General features: G+C 43.6%; 1 protein-coding gene across 1 annotated transcript in view; it reads right to left on the minus strand.

Moving 5' to 3' along the window:
- LOC119176061 (uncharacterized) overlaps window positions 1–24080 on the minus strand; it is a 42870-nt gene that overhangs the window by 11573 nt on the left and 7217 nt on the right. Inside the window, exons 2-5 of the mRNA XM_075876346.1 lie at window positions 21313–21524; window positions 19627–19873; window positions 8923–9039; window positions 5727–5942 (exon numbers count right to left, since the gene is read on the minus strand). Of these exons, the coding sequence (XP_075732461.1) occupies window positions 5727–5942; window positions 8923–9039; window positions 19627–19873; window positions 21313–21524 (792 nt within the window). The remainder of the gene's footprint in view (window positions 1–5726; window positions 5943–8922; window positions 9040–19626; window positions 19874–21312; window positions 21525–24080) is intronic.

A 24080-nucleotide genomic window follows, 5' to 3' on the forward strand; every position in this document is an offset into this window, starting at 1 on the left:
TTTCTTTCTTCAGGGTGCTGGATACATTTTTGTCGAACCATTATGTTCCGCAGCCTAATTAGGATGCATCAACGCGTTATTTCCAATTTCTGAGAAAATACGGGTATATTGCATCATATTTGATTGTTAATGCGTTAACAACAATGATGCAGCTTGCTATCGAAGAAATAAATATGTGAGCAATAGTAAGATATCATCTGGGGCTTTACGTCGCAAACGCTCAAGATGATTATAAAAGACGCCGTAGTTGAAGGCTCCAGAAATTTTGACAATTGGTGTTCTGTAGCGTGCACTGACATCCCGCAGTACATTGGCCTGTACCATTTCGCCTCCATCGAGACGTGACGGCAGCGGCCGGGATCAAACCCACGATTTTCGATCGGCTCAGCAGCCGAGCACTGTAGCCACTGTTCCGCCGACGCGGACCTAAGTATGTGAGCAGCAGTGGTTAATGGCAACGCTTTAGGCCTATTCATTGCTCGCCAACCAGACACTGTAAGTATGTGGTCAAGAGACCACCAGATCATCAGCTGCATGCAAGGAGCGCGTTGCACCATGCACACATTTAGGCTTTGTCGTAAATGTAACCTACTTAATTGCTGTACTGTATTGGATCTTTACTTCTAAATGTAAGTAAGAAGCTAGTAACTGATTAGCTTCTTTTTTATTTTAGGCATGCTTCTGTGGCCCAACCACGCACGAATACGATGAAAATCGGTGCAAACCGTCATTTCTTTAGTTATTTAAAATCAAGTTTTATGCCTTACACTACGAATATTGAATTTAAACTTCTGCATAAGCGAAATTTATTTCAAACGCGTGACTATTCCAGCAATGTGAGAGCGGATGAAACACTGTTGGATGTCCCATTTTTTAAAGCGACAAAAAAGAAAACGAGGATTTCCGCACGTTCATTTTTTTTTCTGAAAGTATACGCAACTAACGCGCTGTGCTGGTGCTTGCATTGAACCACTGCTCCGCCGCGTAATGCACTGTAGTTTATGGCATAATCACGCTACAGAACACGGCTGGATAGAACATTAATAAAACTCTGCGCTTGCATGCCCACCAACGCAATTCGACAGGCACGCGCACTGAACGCTACACCTCTATACCTTGGGATGACTCCTACTCTCTGGAGAAAAGGGCTTCTCATGTCAGCATTTCTATGAGTTTCATTACATTTCTAGAACTCATCATCATCATCATCATCATCACCACCATCATCATCATCACCATTATCATCATCCACATCATCCGCCAGTTGCAGGACAAAGGCCTCTCCCATGTTCCGCCAGTTAACCCGGTCCTGTGCTTGCTGCTGCCAATTTATACCCGCAAACTTCTTAATCTCATCTGCCCACCTAACCTTCTGTCTCCACCTAACCCGCTTCCCTTCTCTGGGAATCCAGTTAGTTACCCTTAATGACCAGCGGTTATCCTGTCTACGCGCTACATGCCCGGCCCATGTCCATTTCATCTTCTTTATTTCAACTATGATATCCTAAACCCCCGTTTGTCCCCTAATCCACTCTGCTCTCTTATTGTCTCTTAAGGTTACACCTACCATTTTTCTTTCCATTGCTCGCTGCGTCGTCCTCAATTTAAGCTGAACCTTCTTTGTAAGTCTCCATGTTTCTGCTCCGTAGCTAAGTACCGGCAAGATACACCTGTTATATACCTTCCTCTTGAGGGATAGTGGCAATCTACCTGTCATAATTTGAGAGTGCTTGCCGAATGTGCTCCACCCCATTCTTATTCTTCTAGTTACTTCAATCTCGTGGTTAGGCTCTGCGGTTATCACCTGCCCTAAGTAGACATAGTCTTTTACAACTTCAAGTGCACTATTACTTATCTCGAAGCGCTGCTCCTTTCCGAGGTTGTTGTACATTACTTTCGTTTTCTGCAGATGAATTTTAAGACCCACCTTTCTCCTCTCTTTGTCTAACTCCGTAATCATGAGTTGCAATTCGTCCCCTGAGTTACTCAGCAATGCAATGTCATCGGCGAAGCGCAAGTTACTAAGGTATTCTCCATTAACACTTATCCCTACCTGTTCCCATTCTAGGCTTCTGAAAACTTCCTGTAAGCACGCGGTAAATAGCATTGGGGAGATTGTGTCCCCCTGCCTTACACCCTTCTTGATTGGTATACTGTTGCTTTCTTTATGAAGCAATATGGTAGCAGTTGATCCCCTGTAGATTTCTTCCAGAATGTTTATATATACTTCATCTACGCCCTGATTCCGCAGTGTCTGCATGACGGCTGATATTTTTACTGAATCAAACGCCTTCTCGTAATCTATGAAGGCTATGTGTAGTGGTTGGTTATACTCTGAGCATTTCTCTATTACCTGATCGATAGCATGAATGTGGTCATTTGTTGAGTAGCCTGTTCGAAATGCTGCTTATTCCATTGGTTGATTGAATTCTAATGTTTTCTTAACTCTGTTAGCAATTACCTTTGTAAATAGCTGGTATACTAGAAAGAACAAGCTGATCGGCCTGTAAATCTTCAAGTCCTTGCCATCTCCTTTCTTATGTATTAAGATGATGTTAGCATTCTTCCAAGATTCTGGTACTCTTCCCCTCAGGAGACACCTCGTAAACAGGGTGGCTAGTTTTTCTAACACAATCTGTCCTCCATCTTTCAGCAGGTCTGATGTTACCTGATCCTCACCAGCAGCTTTGCCTCTTTGAATGCTCTCCAAAGCTTTTCTGACTTCTTCTATCATTACTGGTGGGGTGTCATCTGGGTTACTGCTAGCTCTTATAGTATTAAGGTCGTGGTTGTCTCGGCTACTGTACAGATCTCTGTAAAACTCCTCCGCTATTTTAACTATCCTATCCATATTGGAAGTTATTTTGCCTTCTTTGTCCCTTAGTGCATACTTCCGACTTTTGCCTATCCCAAGTTTCCTCTTCACTGCTTTGACGCTTCCTCCGTTTTTCAGAGCGTGTTCAATTCTCTCCATGTTATACCTTCTTACATCGCATACTTTACGTCTATTAATCAACTTCGAAAGCTCTGCCAGTTCTATTTTGTCTGTTGTACTTGAGACTTTCATGATTTGACGCTTCTTAATTAGGTTCTTCGTTTCCTGGGAAAGCTTGCCAGTGCCCTGTCTAACTACCCTGCCTCCAACTTCCACTGCACACTCCGTAATGATACTCGTCAGATTATCATTCATTGTATCTTCGCTAAGGTTGGTTTCCTCACTAAGAGCCGAGTACCTGTTCTGCAGCGACACTCTGAATTCCTGTACTTTCCCTCTCAGTGCTAGCTCATTGATTGGCTTCTTGCGTATTAGTTTCTGTCATTCCTTCTTCAAGTCTAGGCGAATTCGAGACCATACCATTCTATGGTCACTGCATCCTACCTTGCCAACCACTTCCACATCCTGCACGATTCCTGGGTGTGCAGTCATTATAAAGTCTATTTCGTTCTTATTTTTGCTATTAGGGCTCATCCATGTCCACTTGCGGTTTTCTCGTTTTCGGTACAAGGTATTCAAAATCCGCAAATTATTGCGTTCTGCGAATTCTACTAGTAGCTCTCCTCTGGCGTTTCTAGTGCCGATGCAATAATCTCCTACTGCCTGGTCTCCAGCCTGCGTCTTCCCTACCTTTGCATTAATGTCGCCCATCACTATAGTATACTGTGTTTTTACCTTACTCATTGCCGATTCGACGTCTTCATAGAAGCTTTCAACTGAAGCGTCATCATGGCTGGATGTAGGCGCGTAAGGCTGTACTACCTTCATCTTGTATCTTTTATTCAGTTTAATTACAATACCTACCACCCTTTCATTAATGCTATAGTATTCTTCTATGTTGCCAGCTATGTTTCTGTGAATTAGGAACCCCACTCCCAGTTCTCTTCTGTCTGCCAAGCCCCGATAGCAAAGGACGTGCCCATTCTGTAGCACAGTATAGGCCTCATCTGTCCTCCTAACCTCACTGAGCCCTATTATTTCCCATTTAACACCCTGAAGCTCCTGGAATAGTACAGCTAGACTTCCCTCACTAGATAAGGTTCTAGCGTTAAATGTTGCCAAGTTCAGGTTCCAATGGCGGCCTGTCCGGATCCAGAGATTCTTAGCACCCTCTGCTGCGTTGCAGATCTGACCGCCGCCGTGGTCAGTTGCTTCGCAGCTGCTGGGGACTGAGGGCCGTGAGTTATTTGACGTATGCATGTGGGAGGTAGTGGCCAGATACTGCCCCAGGGTGGCCAATCCTTCTCTGGTGAGGGAGTGCGTTCCCGGCGGTGGTTACCGGTGACGCCGCACCCCAGGCCTCTTAATGCAGTTCCATCAACACGCGGGTTTTTTTTTAAAATCCGGTTGGGAAGTGCACGGCACCGGGATTTGAGCCACGGACCTCTTGCATGCGAGGCGGATGCTCTAACCACTACGCCATCGCCGCACCCGGATATTTATGTTCTAAATGTAGGTTTCAGCGGTGTATCAGTCAAGTTTGTGGTTATTTTTATAAAAATGTTTTAATGAAATGAGATTTCTGCTGAATACCCCCTTAATTAAGGGCCTAGAGAGTACGGAGTTGGGCCTCCGATTAGCCTATGGGGTGCTGTTTATTAATATATTAAGCGGACAAAATTTAATTTCGTTTGTGAGGTGATGTTACCAATATAATCTTTTTAGTGATTAGGCTTAGTTTTGGTCACGAAATAATTCCGGTACTGTTACTCCTGTCCTGATGAAACCTGAGTGGCGACAGGTCTACAACTAGGGCTTTGCACTGTATGAGTTAGAAGTTTCCCGGTAGGTTATTAGCAAAGTTAAAAGCGATCGTAAAAAAAACACGTGGTTCAAGACTTTGATCTGATGGGCGTACCTTTCTCCCGAGCAGTGAGCCACCCTCCTCCTCTGAGCGAGGGCGACGGAAGACGCGGGCGCCACACGTTTATTTGCGGTTCTCGTTATATTCTTTCTAACTCTGTATCTTACCTTAAGCTATCAAAATTATGTTTACACGGAAAAAACCGGACTGTTGTGTTCTAAAAGAAGATATTAGCTATTTTTCGGTGGTGTTTGTAGCTCCTTTTGAAAATTTGTTTTAATGAAAGGAGCTTTTTGCTGATTACCTCCTTAATTAAGGGTCTAGAGTGTACGAAATTGGGCCTCCTGGTAGTCTATGGGGTGCGGTCTATTATTATATTAAGCGGACAAAATTTAAACGCGTTTGCGAGGTGATATTACCAATTTATTCTTTTTAGTGATTAGGCTTAATTTTGATTGCGGAATAACTCTGGAACTATTACACCTAGCCTGATCAAACTTCAGCAGCGTCAGGTCTACCCTAAGGACTTTCAACTTTATAAGTAAGAAGTTTCCCGGTAGAATATTAACGAAGCTACAAGCGATCGTAAAAAACACGTGGTCCGACTGTTGTTGTTTTTACAGATTCACACTGTTTTCCGCTCCTAAAATTTAAAATTTTCGTTTGTAATAGCAGTATTTGTAGCGGTTGAACTCCTTGTATCTTCTTGAACAAATAGACTTAAAGTTATAGGTACATACAGAAGGTGTATATACCTTCTACAGAAGGTGATCTACAAAAGGTGTGCTGTATTTCCATAAATTGATGAATAACTTGCACTGTAGTCTTTCAACTTAACATACAGAGGCGTCTACCACACCGTACCATTAAATTTTTCTTGAGCGAAATATCACAGGATTAATCACGAGTGCATAGAGTAGTACTCACCTCGCAACCAGTCCATTGTGTATAAGCTCGAGTGCGGTCTGTTCGCTGTGGTGCAGGGATGCTGACTACCGCTGTGGCTCGGAGATATATTATCTGCTGAGCTGTCGAAACGTGGCGAGAGTGTGAACAGATAGAAAGTGAACTCGGCATGCTTATTAAAAAGCGGAAGTGGTGTCAGCGCGCACACGAACCACGCAGCGACTGTAGGCGTAATATTGTTTTGTCACATACATTCTTACTCGCTATTTAAAGCTTCCGCTATTGCAAGAGGGCCGTGTTTCATGTTCTTTGACCTTGTGTTGTTTTGCGCTAGATTATTATTGGACACTCTTCGCTGGAATTCGCCGCAGGTGTCAGCGTCACTCAGTATATATATATATATATATATATATATATATATATATATATATATATATATATATATATATATATATATATATATATATATATATATATATATATATATATATATATATATATATATATATATATATATATATATATATATAAATAAATATATATATATATATATATATATATATAAATATATATATATATATATATATATATATATATATATATATATATATATATATATATATATATATATATATATATATATATATATATATTCGAGAAAAATAATCGAACGTGTGACCTCTGAGTCGTGGACGCGAGCCACTAAGCACTGAGCCAGAGAGGAGCATCTCCTTTAACGTTCAAAAACAAAAGTATATCTACCACATGCCACTGTTGACGGGCATCTTGGGGGGGAGGGACTAGCGTGTTTGCAGCATTACCAGCAAGATTGCGCAATGAGCGCACGCCACCACATCGTCACGACTAGTCACGACGGGGTGGTGCGTGCTCTCATCTCTCACGCGTGCTTTTGCCCCGCGCAGAGGAGAAGGGTCGACGCTCACTCGTGTGCACTTATTGCGGTGAGGAAGGTCGTACGTCTTGGGTGACGTTGGGCTTTCCATAGAGCGATTCTGTTGTAGTTACTGGGTGCACAAATGTCACTGCAATAGTTGCACAGTCTCCGTTTGCGAAAAGGAAGTGCTTTTCAGACACAGCGAAGTAACAACGGAGACGCTCATTCGCGTTCATCTGTACGTATACGTTTCATGCTTCATTTGTGCGTAGAAACGCGGGGCACGTTTCGATCCGCTTTCCATTCGGCGCGTGACCTTCCAATTTGTTGCTATAGCGTTCATTGCTTCGCCTTTACGCCAAAGCTGTGGCTTTTTTTCTTCAAGCTGCAATGTTGAAGTTCCTTTTGTGGGGATACTGGTTTCATCAACTTGCTTATACTTCTTTTCGTTTTTTATTTGTCCATAAGTGACCGTTAGTTGCAAAGCTGTGAGCCCAAAGAAGCAGATTATGAAATAGCCAGAAAATATTTGTCTATTTCTTTATTTATTTACTTGCTTACTTATTTATTTCGTTTATTTATTTCGTTTATTTATTTCGTTTTTTTACTCCAAGTACTCCACCGGAGCAGTTATGTGAGGGGTTAAAGGGACAAAGGGCAAATAGTAGGTCGTCCTTGATTGCAGCCCCGCCGCGGTGGTTGCTAAGGTACTCGGCTGCTGACCCGCAGGTCGTGGGTTCGGATCCCGGCTGCGGTGGCTGCTTTTCCGATGGAGGCGGAAATGTTGTAGGCCCGTGTGCTCAGATTTGGGTGCACGTTAAAGAACCCCAGGTGGTCGAAATTTCCGGAGCCCTCCACTACGGCGTCTCTCATAATCATATGGTGGTTTTGGGACGTTAAATCCCACATATCTATCAATCAATCAGTCCGTGATTGCAGAAATAGCAATTCAGAAACCTCATATAGTGCTCCTTTTGTGCCAAGGAAATGCTTATTTTGGAATAAAATCATGTTTTAGTGGCCCGCACGGTGTTAGCGCACTTCAAGTCACCCGCCTGAAAACGGGCCCCTCTGACGTAGCAGCTGCCTTGCCCAACGTTGCCCGTCCTTACTTCGGCGGCGCTGACATACGCAAAGGGTTGTAGGAATGCATTGTTATTATCTTGTGATGCTTTCAGCAACCATTGCCATAGACACATTTGTATTTGCGTAGCGTTCTATGGAACAAAAAAGAATAAAACGGCAACTTATTCGTAACTACGTCGCTGCAACGCATTCACAGCACAGGTAGAATGCACGATGTGTCTGCAATAAAATTTTGTGCTTGCTTGGTTCAAGTGGGCCCCGCTAGATAGCAGCACTTATTCAGCCTAACGAGGGCGTTCGCATCGAGGCGCCCTCCTAAGCCTAATCAGGTGAAAACTGAACTTTAAAACTATCAGGTCATTCCACGAGGTAACGCCAAGCTGTTCTTTTATCAATGAATCAAAGATGAACGGAAAAGCAGCATTTTATTGCGTGTTGTAATGAATAGAAGGTTTTTGTTTTATTGGAGCTGGTTTGATTATTTGTGGATAAATGTTGTCGCCCCCTTTGACGTAATTGGGATCATTTCAAGACGTCCCACTCGTGGCGCGTATCGTGTCGTACATTTACATCATTCTCTCAATTAGCACAAAGTTTAGGGGCACTACACCGCATCAGACATGCGTCATTTACCCGTCCTGATTGTGCAGGGTGCTCTCCTCTGTGGCGCGGTGTGCTGGACGGCTGCCCAGCGTGAGCATGGTCACGACCTTCTGCTGCCGCCTTTCCGTGTTTCATCGCCAGCTACGCTGATACTGGATGACATCGTTGCTTCTACCTGGCAACAAAGTTTTCCGTCAACGATCCACGTCACAGCTGGTCCAGGATATAAAAGCTACCGTACCACCGGCGGATTGGGGCACTACACCGCATCAGACATGCGTCATTTACCCGTCCTGATTGTGCAGGGTGCTCTCCTCTGTGGCGTGGTGTGCTGGACGGCTGCCCAGCGTGAGCATGGTCACGACCTTCTGCTGCCGCCTTTCCGTGTTTCATCGCCAGCTACGCTGATACTGGATGACATCGTTGCTTCTACCTGGCAACAAAGTTTTCCGTCAACGATCCACGTCACAGCTGGTTCAGGATATAAAAGCTACCGTACCACCGGCGGATTTGGGCACTACACCGCATCAGACATGCGTCATTTACCCGTCCTGATTGTGCAGGTTAGTTACCTAGGCGGTGCTGCCGGTCCAAGGAGTAGTGACTACTGTTTGTTCGCGGTGTCGTGCCCACCAAAGTACTGTGCTATGATGAAGCGCTTTATCTGCTCAGTGTCGCGATGTTGTTCCGCTGCTATGTCCTTGCTGCTCTTAATGGCCGGCGATGTAGAGACAAATCCTGGTCCGCCCCCTGTGCAAACAACACAGGAGGGTGTGCTTTCATTAGTATTGGATACCATGCGTAGGCTCGAGACCGGTCAAACGGAAATACTTAATGAGCTGAAGGGCATAAAGGAAAAGCAACGTGCTACAGATATGGCAATTACGCAGCTGTCTGGCCGTGTTACGTCACTGGAAAACACAATAGAGTCACTTAGCATACCTAAGCTCAGTGGCCTTGATCCTTCCTTGTGTGACCTAGCTGCGAAACTAAATAAGGTTACAGAAAGATGTGACGATGCTGAGAACAGGTCTCGGCGGTCGAACTTGCTTTTCTTTGGGCTTGAGGATGATGAAAAAGAAAAATGGGATGATTCTGAGCAAAAAATTATTACCTTCTGCGGCCAAAAGCTGGATGTTACTATCACTGAGAGCCATTTTGAGCGTGTTCATCGACTAGGGAAATTTGCCTTGAATAAGCGCAGACCTATCGTTGCTAAACTTGCATTCTTCAAGGACAAGCAGCGAATTCTTGCATCTGCGCATAAGCTCAATGGCTCGCCTTATTCAATTAGAGAAGACTTTTCTGTTGCGACCAGGTTAGCAAGGCGAAAGTTACTTGAATTTGCCAAGATGCAGGATAAGAGAGGCAAGCTGGTCTTTGATAAACTACTGATTGATCAACAAACGTATGTGTATGATAGTGCGACAGACACTGTTATAGCAGCTGCTAGATAGCTAGGCAGGGATAAAAGAACTCGAGCAATATTTAGACCTAGTCGCAGCAGTTCTCAAACACTATCTTTATTTCTTACTAATATTCGAAGCCTTCTTCCTAAACGTGATGATTTGTGTTCCTTCTTGGAAGATGCTGATAGCGATATTGTTGCACTTACGGAAACCTGGCTGCATCCGAATGTAATGGACAGTGAAATTTTTGCCAACCCAAATAAGTATAGCCTTTATAGACATGACCGCAAAGCTAAAAAAGGCGGTGGTGTTCTTATAGCTATCAAAAAAGGATTAGTGCCGTTTCTGGTGAATACCGACTCCTGCCTTGAAATAGTGTGGGCCGCCTGTACTACATTAACGGCAAAGGTACTGGTTGGCGTCTGCTACCGTCCGCCGGATTCCAATAGTTCCTTCATTGACGAACTTCGAAGTTCCATTACTTCGGCTATCGGTAAATACCCAGCCGACATTACTTACCTGGTTGGTGACTTTAACTTTCCGCAAATAGATTGGTCTCAATTGTCATCTTCTTGCCAAAATGCAACAGAGCTCATAAACCTCACCTTAGACTTCAACTTCTTCCAAGCAATTAATCAGCCAACCCGCGGTACTAATATTCTTGATCTCGTTTTCTGCGATGCTCCTGAGTCAATTAGTGATGTTTTATACCTTGACGGTTTTAGTGATCACAAGCTTATCCAATTACAACTTACCATTCCTCTTGCATTTCAAGGTAGCACGATCACTCAAATCCGCAATTACAATCGAGCTAATGATAAGGATATGAATATTGCACTTAACAAATTTTTCGTTCGGACATTTTTACCATCGTTTTTTGATAGGACCGTTGAGCAGAACTGGGTGCTTTTTAAGAACGTGCTAACAAATTTAGTGCACCGATACGTTCCCGTGGTGTCCATTTCCAACGATAAAACTAATCCCTGGTTTAACAAACATCTTAATCGTCATCGTAATAAAAAGAAGCGTCTTTACAGAAAAGCTAAGCTTGCACCTACATCATCGGCTTGGAAAAAAATATCGCGAATGCTTAAAAAGCTACTGTTGCGCCGTTCGAACTTCAAAAAAGAAATATTTTTCCCAGGATCTTCCCTCTCTCTTGAAATCTAATCCTAAAAAGTTTTGGCGTGTTGTGTCTCCTAATAGCATTAGTAATCACATTTCACTGTATGACGATAAACAGCAGCCACTTGATGATAGCGAATGCCCGCATGTCTTTAACAGATATTTTGCTTCTGTATTTACGAGGGAAGATCATTCCAACATACCCATTGTTCCTGACCATGATTATCAGTACATGAGTGCGATTGATGTCTCCGCTGAAGGTGTCGCTAATCTCATAGGAAATCTCAAGATCTCAACCAGTGCTGGAGTTGACAACATTAACTCTAAAATATTAAAAAACACAGTCCTAATATCAAGTAAAATTCTTTGCTATATTTTTCAGCAATCATTATCATCAGGCTTATTACCCACGGACTGGAAGATCGCCAAGGTCATCCCAATTTTCAAAAGCGGTAATAAAAATTCCCCGCATAACTACCGACCCATATCACTAACATGCATTTGCTGTAAGTTACTTGAACACATTATCGCCTCCCATATTTACGCTCATCTTGAACATAATTCCTTCTTTTTTCCTCAGCAACACGGTTTCAGAAAAGGACTGTCATGTGACACGCAGCTGCTAGAATTCACAACTGACTTGCACTCTAACATGGACGCTAATCTTCAAACGGATTGTATTTTTTTAGATTTTGCTAAAGCATTTGACTGTGTGGCACACTCGCGTTTATTCTCGAAATTATCAGCTCTCTGTCTGGATTCTTTAACATTATCATGGCTTCGTAACTTTCTTTCTTTCCGTCAGCAGTTTACTTCAGCTAACAGTTTTACCTCATCTCTCTGTGACGTAACATCAGGTGTGCCCCAGGGCAGTGTCCTTGGTCCTTTACTGTTCCTGATATACATTAACGATTTACCCACAGGCATATCTTCTAACCTGCGTCTTTTCGCTGACGACTGCATCATTTACCACTCAATTAAATCCACCGAAGATCACCTCGTACTTCAAAATGATCTCATATTAATTGCAAAGTGGTGTGACAAATGGCAGATGAGTCTTAACTCTACTAAATGCAAGGTTATCACTTTCAGCCGCAAGCGCATCAATTCCGATTTTTCATACCTCATAGATAGCACATTAGTATCCCAGGCATCATCCTATAAATATTTAGGCGTCCATCTCAAGCACAATCTTTCATGGGACATGCATATTAACACCATTACTGCCAAGGCATCCAGGTCACTTGGATACCTGCGCCGGAACTTGTGGAACTCACCAAGCAGTCTAAGACAACTCACCTATGAAACCATCGTTCGTCCGCAATTAGAATATGCTTCACCAGTGTGGTCTCCTCATCAAATCTACCTGACTAACAAGCTTGAGTCTGTACAAAACAGAGCCGCTCGTTTCATTACTTCCAACTACAGCCCACATTCCAGCATAACGCAGATCAAACATGACATATCGCTTGTGCCATTAAATGTACGTCGTTCCATTTCTCTTTTATCTTTATTCCATAAATATCGCTATAGCATCAGGCCATCTGCCTTACCACTGGAAGCGCCTTCACGCATGTCACGCCGCTTGCATAATCAATATAGCATTAAACGCATCAGTGGACGAACTAACACTTTCAATTCATCAGCACTTCCCCGAGCCATTGTTCTATGGAATGATCTTCCCGACAATATTGCATCTATCAGTAACCATCAAGCATTTCTTGACCAATTGCGTAAGCATTTCTTGAAATAGTATCATGTCGTCACCATTACTTTTTATTTCGCGAATTCTTCCGCCATTCTTTCCTTTGCGAGTGTGTGTGATTGGCGCAAAATTGTTTCATGGAATAAGAAATGCTGTTCCTCTGTTTGAAAATGCTTTGCACTGTACATATGTATGTGTGTGTGTATATATATATATATACATATATATGTATATATATATTAATTGCTGTTTTTTGCCATGTGTAAAGGAGAGGGGGAAAAAGGGGGGAAGGGGGAGGGAAAAGGGAAAGGGAGGAGGGAAAAAAGTTCCTTAACTGCACTGTACCCCTTTTTTTTTCTTTCTTTTTTTCAATTTTGTTTCCCTGTATTTATTAATGCATTTATCTCTGATATTTTTTGTTTCGTACTTGCTCCCCTTACTCAATGCCTTATCGGGCCCTGTAAGGTATCATGAATAAATAAATAAATATATAAATAAATAAATAAATAAATAAATAAATAAATAAATAAGTGATCACGAAGGCATCCAGACGTAGGCGTGTCCATAGATGGATAGATGGATAGATGGATAGATAGATAGATGAATAGATAGATAAATATGTAGATAGATGGATAGATAGATAGATGGATAGATAGATAGATGGATAGATAGATAGATGAATAGACAGATAAATAGGTAGATAGATGGATAGATAGATAAATAGGTAGATAGATAGATAGATAGATAGATAGATAGATAGATGGAAAGGTTGGTTGATTGGTTGACTCGTCAACCAGTCCATGCGGCTGGTTGACGAGTCCACCGTGAACTGAAACTAGACAAGCAGTTGAGAAGGCACGGGTCGCACTTATACTGTCGCGTTCTACTCTTGAAGGTGAAGATCAGCCACCCTCCAAGTTTTTTTAAAATGCGAATGCATTTCTTAGTTGGGCTATGTCAGGTATCCGGCGTTGTCTACGGTGCCACTCTCCGCTCTCACTCCCTCTCTCATAGAAACAGCTACGGGCGCGCGCGCTTATCCTCGCCCCTAGCAACCGGAGAATGTGCGAAAAAGTGTAGGAGAGGGTAGAGGCAGTGTTTCGCCGCTCCTTCTCTCGCCATTCGATCTCTCTCTCCTCCTTGCGCCCCCAGTCTGGTCGCGCCTCACTCTCGACCATTCGCTGGCTGGGCGCCTCTCAAGAACACCCGGAAATGTGTGCTAGAGACGCCGCTGTAAAACGCTAACGCTGAGCCAAGAAAACTGTTTGTTTTGTTCACTTCATAGTATTTTTTAACCGATCACGCTAGATACTGAAGCCGGAAACACGTTTCTCGTGACATAAAAGCGCCATGTGCGGCGAACGGTGCTATTGGTTCTACGATGTAAGAAAAAAAAAAGAAAACACCTGACGCTGGCTTCTCACGTGCGAAACGCCGTTATAGACGCAACGCAATGCATTCGAATTCCCTCGCGATTTCTTTCGGAGGGTGGGGGCGTTTTTTTCTATGCTTTAACGAGCTGTTTCAAGTTCCTGGTAGTAAACCTTATTTTCTAGCTTTCCATTTCCACGTGTGAGACCGGCTTTGTACCCACCTTCTTAGATGGTCAACACTGGTTGGCGAACAAAACTTGCTAAGAGATTCGCCAGGTTGCTCTCGGAGGTCTGGGGCTCAACCACCTTATATATATAATAAAGTTTCAATCACCACCATGGCGAAAAATCTTAAATCTTTAGGTGTCCGTAATGGTGTGTTCAGGTGTCTTTAATGGCGGCTGTCACTATAACGTTCAGTCAACTTTTTGTTCTCTTGGATGGACTTTAAACTTGCTTTTGGTCATCAACTTAAATGGGATCAATGTACACAAACTAGAACCGGCTCGTCTATTGTGGTTCACTACAATGTCTTTCAACTGATTAATCAAAGATGCCTTCTGCTGTGATGCCGAGTGTGACTTGCTCCTAACAAGGACTGAAAAAGTAGCACCTTTTGCTCACTTTCAACCTTCGACCGTGGCTGGTTCTAAGGAGACAAAACCACTTGTCTAAATGTTGGATCCAGCGACACCCCTCATTCATGCATTTTTTTTTACCATGTAAGTTTGCATCTCCTCATAAACTTGTTTGGATAACCCGCCTATGTAATACATTCACACCATAGCTCTTCATGGTATTGTAAATAAATAAGATGGTTCCATGATTCCGACAGCAATGCTCCAGGTAAGACTGCATCACTATGGTTAGTTGCAAGATAAAAACTGCGCTTACGCGTCACTTTGACATCGTCAAAAGGAGACTCTACTGGGAGTTCTGTTTATAACGTATCAGTAGGTGAAAGTAGTCACAACCCCTAACCAGCTCAAACCTCACGAAATCCAAGGAGGTCGTTTAAAAACAATTCAAGAATTAATACTGACAAGTAACGTTTTTTCCTACGCTGCATCAAAAAGTTGGGTTCGTTACTGTTTTATAGTTCTAGTCCTCAGGCTCTTGCAGCGACGATGGAACGCCAGGGTTAGTCATCATTGCTGTTGTGCTGTGGATTTGGCGTACAGTTTCCCACGGCTGTGCTCAACTGTGTTAATTTCACGCAATATGATTACTCCTGCTTTGATTGATTTGTGGGGTTTAACGTCCCAAAACCACCACATGATTGTGAGAGACGCCGTAGTGGAGGGCTCCGGAAATTTTGACCACCTGGGGCTCTTCAATGTGCTCCCAAATCAGAGTATATGGGCCTACAACAGTTCCGCCTACATCGAAAATGCAGCCGCCACAGCCGGGATTCGATCCCGCGACCTGCGGGTCAGCAGCCGAGTACCGTAGCCACTAGACCACCGTGGCGGGGCGATTACTCCTGCTTTAGCTAATCCATACGCTGCAATACAATGAATGCAATAAGTAAATTATGTATAACTTGGGTGAGCCTTAACTTGCGTGGATTCTTCTGATCTTTATTATTCTAAACGGCACTCAACCATTGCGATCGAATAGAGTTTGTACCTTGGTCTCACGTTGTAAAAATAAATATTCTTACACTGTGCCTAGCCCTCATGCTTTTTTAGGGTGGTAAGGCTCGCTATGGGCCAAATATTGCATGTTCTTAAAACACGCATTGTCATTTGCTCATGCATACTTTTGCATTTTCTATTTTCTAAAAATGGCGCCTTACCACGCTACGCTGAGGTAGGTTGCGAGTGAGGACCAGAAATGACATTAATTACCACCCGTACAAACGTGTACTATAGACAGGTATTCATCATCATCATCATCATCATCATCATAATCAGTCTGACTACGTCCACTGCAGGACAAAGGCCTGCAGTGGACGCAGTACAGGAATTCAGAGTCTCGCTTCAGAACAGGTACTCGGCTCTTATCGAAGAAACCAACCTTAGCATGGATACAATGAATTATAATCTGACGAGTATCATTACGGAGTGTGCAGTGGAAGTTGGAGGCACGGTAGTTAGTCAGGACACTGACAAGCTTTCCCAGGAAACGAAGAATCTCATTAAAAAGCGTCAAATCATGAAAGTCTCAAGTACAACAGACAAAATAGAACTGGCAGAGCTTTCGAAGTTGATTAACAGACGTAAAGTATGCGATGTAAGAAGGTATAACATGAAGAGAATTGAACATGCTCTGAAAAACGGAGGAAGCGTCAAAGCAGTGAAGAGAAAACTTGGGATAGGCAAAAGTCGGAAGTATGCACTAAGGGACAAAGAAGGCAAGATAACTACCAATATGGATAGGATAGTTAAAATAGCGGAGGAGTTTTACAGAGATCTGTACAGTAGCCGAGACAACCACGACCTTAATACTATAAGAACTAGCAGTAACCCAGATGACACCCCACCAGTAATGATAGAAGAAGTCAAGAAAGCTTTGGAGAGCATGCAAAGAGGCAAAGCTGCTGGTGAGGATCAGGTAACATCAGATCTGCTGAAAGATGGAGGACAGATTGTGTTAGAAAAACTAGTCACCCTGTTTACGAGGTGTCTCCTGACGGGAAGAGTACCAGAGTCTTGGAAGAACGCTGACATCATCTTAATACGTAAGAAAAAAGATGACAAGGGCTTGAACAATTACAGGCCGATTAGCTTGCTCTCTGTAGTATACAAGCTATTTACAAAAGTAATTGCTAACAGAGTAAATAAAACATTAGAATTCATTCAACCAAAGGAACAAGCAGGATTTCGAACAGGCTACTCAACAATAGACCACATTCATACTATAATTCAGGTAATAGATAAATTCTCAGAATATAACCAATTACTATACATAGCCTTCATAGATTACGAGAAGGCGTTTGATTCAGTAGAAATATCAGCCGTCATGCAGACACTGCGGAATCAGGGCGTCGATGAAGTATATATAAACATCCTGGGAGAAATCTACAGGGGATCAACTGCTACCATAGTGCTTCATAAAGAAAGCAATAGAATACCAATCAAGAAGGGTGTAAGGCAGGGGGACACAATCTCCCCAATGCTATTCACCGCGTGCTTACAGGTGGTTTTCAGAAGCCTAGAATGGGAACAGTTAGGGATAAGAGTTAATGGAGCGTACCTTAGTAACCTGCGCTTCGCCGATGACAATGCATTGCTCAGACTCTCAGGGGACGAATTTGCAACTCATGATTACGGAGTTAGACAAGGAGAGCAGAAAGGTGGGTCCTAAAATTAACCTGCAGAAAACGAAAGTAATGTACAACAACCTCGGAAGAGAGCAGCGCCTGGAGATAGGCAATAGTCCACTTCGAGTTGTAAAAAACTATGTCTACTTAGGACAGGTAATAACTGCGGAGCCGAGCCACGAGATTGAAGTAACTAGAAGAAAAAGAATGGGGTGGAGCACATTTAGCAACCACTCTCAAATTATGACAGGTAGATTGCCACTATCACCCAAGACAGGTATTACCGATGGCATATTGAGCTGCTCAGAATATTAAAGCTAATCTCTTTTAAAATATAAGTCCTTGTGACCACACGATGTCCATAGGCTTCAGTCCGTGCGGGCGCCGTGCACAGTCGAAGCGCAGGTGCAAAACATGTGTGCGCAAAACCACTCTCAGACCACACCGTAGTTTAAAAATAGACAGTCTGTCTGTCTGTCTGTCTGTCTGTCTGTCTGTCTGTCTGTCTGTCTGTCTGTCTGTCTGTCTGTCTGTCTGTCTGTCTGTGCGTGCGTGCGTGCGTGCGTGCGTGCGTGCGTCCGCCCATCTATTCGTCTTTTTTCGGTGACTTCCAAGTACACATAATGGACCTCAGAACCTAGCCTCGTTCCATCAGCAGCATCCACTTCGTGGATATGCGCGGATATTTTCTTCATCGTTTCAGAAGCTTTCTGGATCTTTTATAAACTGAACCATTATTGTGGCATAGATACCGACGTTTTAAAACCTACTGGAAGACTTCAAGGGCGCATGGAGCTTGTTATTGCTGTTACCAAAAGAAAAAAAAAAAGACAGGTCCCACGTACAATAGGAATCGATCATATGCGAAGCACGAATAAGGAATGTTGATGTGTCACTTTAAAATCAGCACATCGTTACGAGGCGCATGTAAAGTATGCTGTACATGACTTCAATGACATGATTATCATGTTTAAACGCGTCATTTACTTTCGTCCCCTATTCACGTCACGTGATACCAAATTTTATATACGTTAAACTAGCGAAACTGCCGTGAGCGGGTTATGCGCGTAACGTGTAGTCATGTTTCACATGACACGTACATTTTGATTATCATGTTTGGGCATGCCATTTACCTTCGTCACCCGTTCACGTCATGTAATACCAAATTTGGTATACGTGAAGCTTGCGAAACGGCTGCGAGCGCATCATGAGCGTGGTATGTTGCCATGTTCTTACATCACACTCATGACATGATTATTTTGTTTGCACCAGTCATATACCTTCTTCATTTATTTGCGTCACGTAACACCAAAATTGGCAAATGTTAAACTAGCGAAATGGTCGCGAGCACATCATGAGCATAGCATGTAGTCATTATGTTACATCACACTCATATCATGTTATCATGTTTAGATGTGTCATTTGCCTTCGTCGTCCATTCGCGTCACGCAATACCAAATATGATATGTGATGCTAGCGAAACGGCCATGAATGAATCATGAGCGTGGCATGTAGTCATGTTGTCACGTGACACGCATCTCATAATTATCATATTTGCACCAGTCACATTCTTTCGTCATCCATTCACGTGCAGTAATACCAAATTTGATATATGTGAAGCTGGCAAAACGGCCGCAAGGGCATCATGGGTGTGGCGTGTAGTCATGTTGTTACATCACACTGATGTCATGATTATCATGTTTAAATGTTTCGTACACCTTCGTCGTTCATTAGTGTCACGTAATACCAAATATGATAATAGTGAAGCTAGTGAAATGGCCATGAACGAATCATGAGCGTGGCATGTAGTCATGTTGTCACATGATACGCATCTCATAATTATTATGTTCACCAGTCACATACTTTCGTCATTCATTCACGTCCCGTAATACTAGATTTGGTATATGTGAAACTCGCGAAACCGCCGCGACCGCATCATTAGTGTGCCATGTTGTCATGGCTCATGACTTACATGACATGCATGCCATGATTTTCATGTTATCTTATGTCACTTGTGTTCACCATGCAGTCGGGCCATGCTATACCAGTTTTGCATCATCTGATGTAAACGAAACCACCGCGAGAGCAAGACCATAAAATGTAAATCATGACATTCAGGACATACATGTCATAATTTTCACGTTATCACTGCTCAATTATGCTCACCATACAGTCATGTTATACCATACCAAATTTGGTATCGATATCATTACTTAAACGTCCAGGAGAACTAAAAGCCGTAGACAGACAGACAGACAGACAGACAGACAGACAGACAGACAGACAGACAGACAGACAGGCAGACAGACAGACAGACAGACAGACAGACAGACAGATGCATTTAGTTCTCTCAATGTGTGTGCGTGTGTAAAAAGTAAATACAATAGTTGCTATTCGTTCATGGTTTCCTGACACATTATAACTATCTGCAGGCCTTTTGAATTCCATAGTGTACTTTTCAGAAGTTTATTGTGTTGCAAACCAACACTTCATAGTTGGTGTAGTGGTGTTCGTCGCCGCCGTATGGTATATACAGGCAATTGTGTGATGGGTGCACTTTTCCAATGGTCAGCGTTCCTTCGTGGAAGGTTCGGCCGATGTACAGCGGCTCTCCTGAACTGGTCATGCCGCCCTGGATGGCGCCAGTTGGCACCGAGCCTTCGGATGCTGGTACCCAAGCCATGTCAGGATCATCGGAGATCAGCACCTGTCGAAATATATAGGCTGGCATATGATAACGTGACTGCGTGCTCGTTTACCAATGAGCAATGAGCTCATAAATTGAACTCTTGCGCATGTTTTTCTCGGTACATATCACAAGCCTACCCGGTTATCATTGCCTATAGTTCTGCGTATTGCCGGCTTTCGTCTTATACGAACCATACCCAAGAACGATGACATTTGGCAAATATGACAGGACTCGCATTCGAGTAGACGACATCTCGAGGATCTCTAAATCACGGTCACAAGTACAGGTGGACGCAGAAGAGCACCCAGCATGCAATTTTTAGGGTTCTGTGTAAAACAATGTCTTACCTGGCAGCAATGGCAAGGAGTGTATGTGAGCTTCGGGATAGTGTCTGGTATTCTCTATAGGGAAGAGTCGCAAGCCGAAGTGACTTACAGCGAGCTTCAGCGGACCTTTTGACCCTTTTGTAAATTCTATTTCTTTTGAATGTATTTGTTGCTCATTGCACTGTCATGGTGCCTTTGTGTCCCTGACTGGGTTTTAATAGAGTTTTCACTTGCGCTGTGTGGAGTGTCGATCCAAGTATATGTCTACACTGTTATATACATCTATGTGTTTTAATGTTATACTTGTCCTCTCACCAGGTCTCACTGTGGGCTCCAGTACAAGTAATGGTCCTCCTAATTAGCATGGCGATGAATTGTGGCTATCGTTCCCCAGATTTGGAACAACAAAAAGGCTAAATGTGTTGCCACTGGCTTCTGAACAAAAGGTGCCTCCACATGGGCTGCGACTTTGATATCTCTTAGAAAGGCTGTAGACCTCCCAAAACACGTGGCTCAGAGTGGGTGCACGCTGAAATGCTTTCATTTCACGATATGACAATCTACTCTGAATTGCTAAGCATGTGCATAGGTTGGCAGTCTATACGGTTGATTGGAGCTTTTCAGTTTTAGTTGCCGGACCCCTTTTACAAGGTGCATCACTCACTCAATCAAAAAACAGTGCTGCCACAATGATAGCCTGCCAACCGATTGAGCAACGTTCGCTGAAACGCAGTTTTTCTTCACCCTGCTGTGTTATTTCCTTCCTAATTCACTAGGCGACCAGAGAGGAAAGATTACACGCCCGGAAAATGACTGGATCAAGACTCAGCTCCTGCTATCGGTAAAAGTAACCTACCTGACAATAAACAATTGTGTAAAGAACATACTTACAAACGTGTGAGCTCGACTCCATTTTTTTTTCGTTCACTTAATATTCAATAACAATATCCTCAGTGCCAGTATTCACAAAATTTCTTTTGCGCAAATGCCATCTGCGTTGAGCCATTGACAGAGCGGTCGTCTGGCCGCAACGTCAATCGCTATCACGCATTCAGGTAGCCAGAATGCTGGCCAGTGGGCTTACGTGAAGAATTTTTGTGAGGGGCTGACACAACGTGAAGTTTTACGCACTTGATAGCTGCTGTAGCTGTGCTCGGCGCGAGCATGGGAGACGTAGCAGCAGCTGTGCGAAGGCACCACTTTGCCCGGAAGGACGTCACCGTCGTGTAATGCGCGTCCGACGTATATGGTCTCCCCGTCGTCTTCACCGCCGGGCACCGCACCATCAGGTATATGACTGCCGTGGCACATTACCCACTGGCAGATGGACTTGCGACGGTATGCTGCGAGACATTGCGAGCAGCGTGTACATTAACGTGCTCGGCATTTGCTAGAATTTATACTAACTCTCAGATTTTGTGCTATCGGAAACACCAGGAGTGAGTCAGGAGGTTTCAGACTGGAGGTCTGGAGATATTAGTAGAAAGTGAGAAAAGTAGTGAATAAACAGTAAGCCAATTTAACGAAAGAAAAAAAAAAACAATTGCTGTGGTTTTACGTCGCGACATGATTATGATGGACGCCGTATATTTGAGCGCTGGATGCTTCGACCAAGTGAGGTTCTTAGGTGCACCTAAATCTAAGTACACGGGTAAGAGGAACAAGCAACGCAGGCTTTAACAAGGAGGTGGCCTGCTGTATTCATCGATTCGCAGTCAAATGCTCGTGGGTTAACAAACATAATGGCTCCACGTTCCTCTTCACTATTTAATAGACAATTTTAGTTCAGCGCGCACAACAGCCTAACGCATGCAACGCGGGAGATGGAACAAGACTGCACTGAAAGCGCTGAACCTATATGTTGCGTTTCCCCACACAAGGGATGGGCACGCTCGGTGGTTGCGTTCGGTGGCTCTTTAACAAAATTTTGACCTAGCGAGAGCAAAACTGACAAGATGGCCGTAACCGCCAGCAGAACTACTCCACGCGGTGTCGTGGCAGCGAAGGAAGTCCGTGTGAATTACTCAAGTGTCTGAACCCAATTAGTGAACACGTGCAGTGGATTGTAACTGCTGCTAAGCCGAAGCACAACGCGTGACGACCGGGCAGCGTTACTTCTTGCGCACCGGCTGTTTCGCCAGAAAGTCATTCCTACAAAGAGGCACTGTACAAAAAAAAAAAAAAAAACAAGAGCCCGAGTTTGATGGGAAGCACTGTGAGACTTGGGGAGTGTGCGCGGTGCCGTGCAGAAAGTGCTTTTGCACTGTGGGGTTTTCCATGTGTGCTGAACCGGAAGATTTTTGAATGATCGCCTGCAAAAGCATGTGTAGGGTTAGAAACAAAAAGGAATGTTTGCAGCCATGTACGTCCTTGTTCCACAGGGCTAAGGTTATTTTCTCGCACATGGGCAATCGACACCAGTACCCTCAGAATTGTGAAGTAAGTCAGTGAAAAAATTTATTGAAAAAAAAGGAGGAGAGGTGCAGCCCTTGTGGAAGCAGCTTTCATGGTACGTGAAGAATGTCTCTGCATAAGCAGAGGTCGGCCAAACCTGTGGAGCTCACTCAGACTCACTTGTGAAATACGTACGGTGCTTTTAACTCACTCGGACTCAAGAGTCACCAAAAGTTTTGCGAGCCAGACTCATAGACTCACATTCGCGAAAGTTTTCTTCAGCCGAACTCAGACTCAAGCTTACCAAAATATTACTCACTCAGACTCACAATTCGATCTGAGTCCAAGTGATACGACTCGTGAGTCCGTTAGCCTATAGAAGTGGTTTTATCGGTCAAGGTGCGAATGCTCTTTAACACCAACATAATAACTGTTGGGTTGAACGTCCTAAAACCCCCATATGAATATGAGAGATGCTGTAGTGAAGGCTTCGGGAAATGAGACCATCTGGTGTTTTTTGACGTTCGCCTAAATCTAAGCACACATGCCTCATGCATTTTCACCTCCATCGAAAATGCAGCCGCTGCGGCATGGATTGGATCTCGTGAGCTGAGGCTCAGCAGCCGAGTGCCTTAACCACTAGACCACCATGGCGGAACACCAACACTTCAATCCATTGGTGCTCGCCTTGACAGCATTTGAAATAGTACCTTCGAATACGAGTTATGTGGGCTTGCAAACCAGTTAGGTCACACTTCTTTGAAGCGATGACTTCGTGAAATGTATTTATCAAGAACTTTTCTGAAAGAAATGGAGGGGAGGCGGCGTCAAGGCACCTCCCGCGTAATTTACGCCTCTGACCAATAAATATTGAAATGGTGTATGAACAAATGTGCTTTGGAATACGTGTGAATAGACATGAATATAAGCTAATCCTGGCAAGGCTGATAGTAATTCTGAAATTGAGTAGATAGGACTGTAGGTTAGCAAAAAAATATGGAACTCACTGAGATTCACTCAAGAAATATATATAGCGCTTCGAACTCACTCGAACTAAGACTCACCTAAGTGTTCTTGGGCCGAGATCAATCGGATTCACACTCACGAAAATTTTCTTCAAACGGGCTCACTCGGACTCAAGACTCCAGCAAGATATTACTCACCCGGACTCGCTTAGACTTCGACTCACGGCTTGATCTGAGTCTGAGTGAGTCCGAGGGAGCCCGAGAGCTGGCATTCCTGGAAGACGCCGGCGCCAATGGTGGGGGTCTTTTTGCATTCGGTGTTTGGTAATCCTTCCTTGGTTTTTCTCTGTGCTTTTCTGGCAAAATGTCTGTACGAAAGAGTAAACTTTCAGTTGGCAGTAAGAGCTTGTCTTCGTCGGCTGTGATGCTTCGCTCTGCACGGCCTTAACAAAAATTGAACTTCAACTAGCCCTAACACTCAAAAGCACTAGTCGTCGTTGAAAAAGATCGGCTTGTATGTTGGGCTTCTATGTTGGGCCG

This window comes from Rhipicephalus microplus, chromosome X (genome assembly GCF_043290135.1).
Source record: "Rhipicephalus microplus isolate Deutch F79 chromosome X, USDA_Rmic, whole genome shotgun sequence".
NCBI lineage: Eukaryota > Metazoa > Arthropoda > Arachnida > Ixodida > Ixodidae > Rhipicephalus > Rhipicephalus microplus.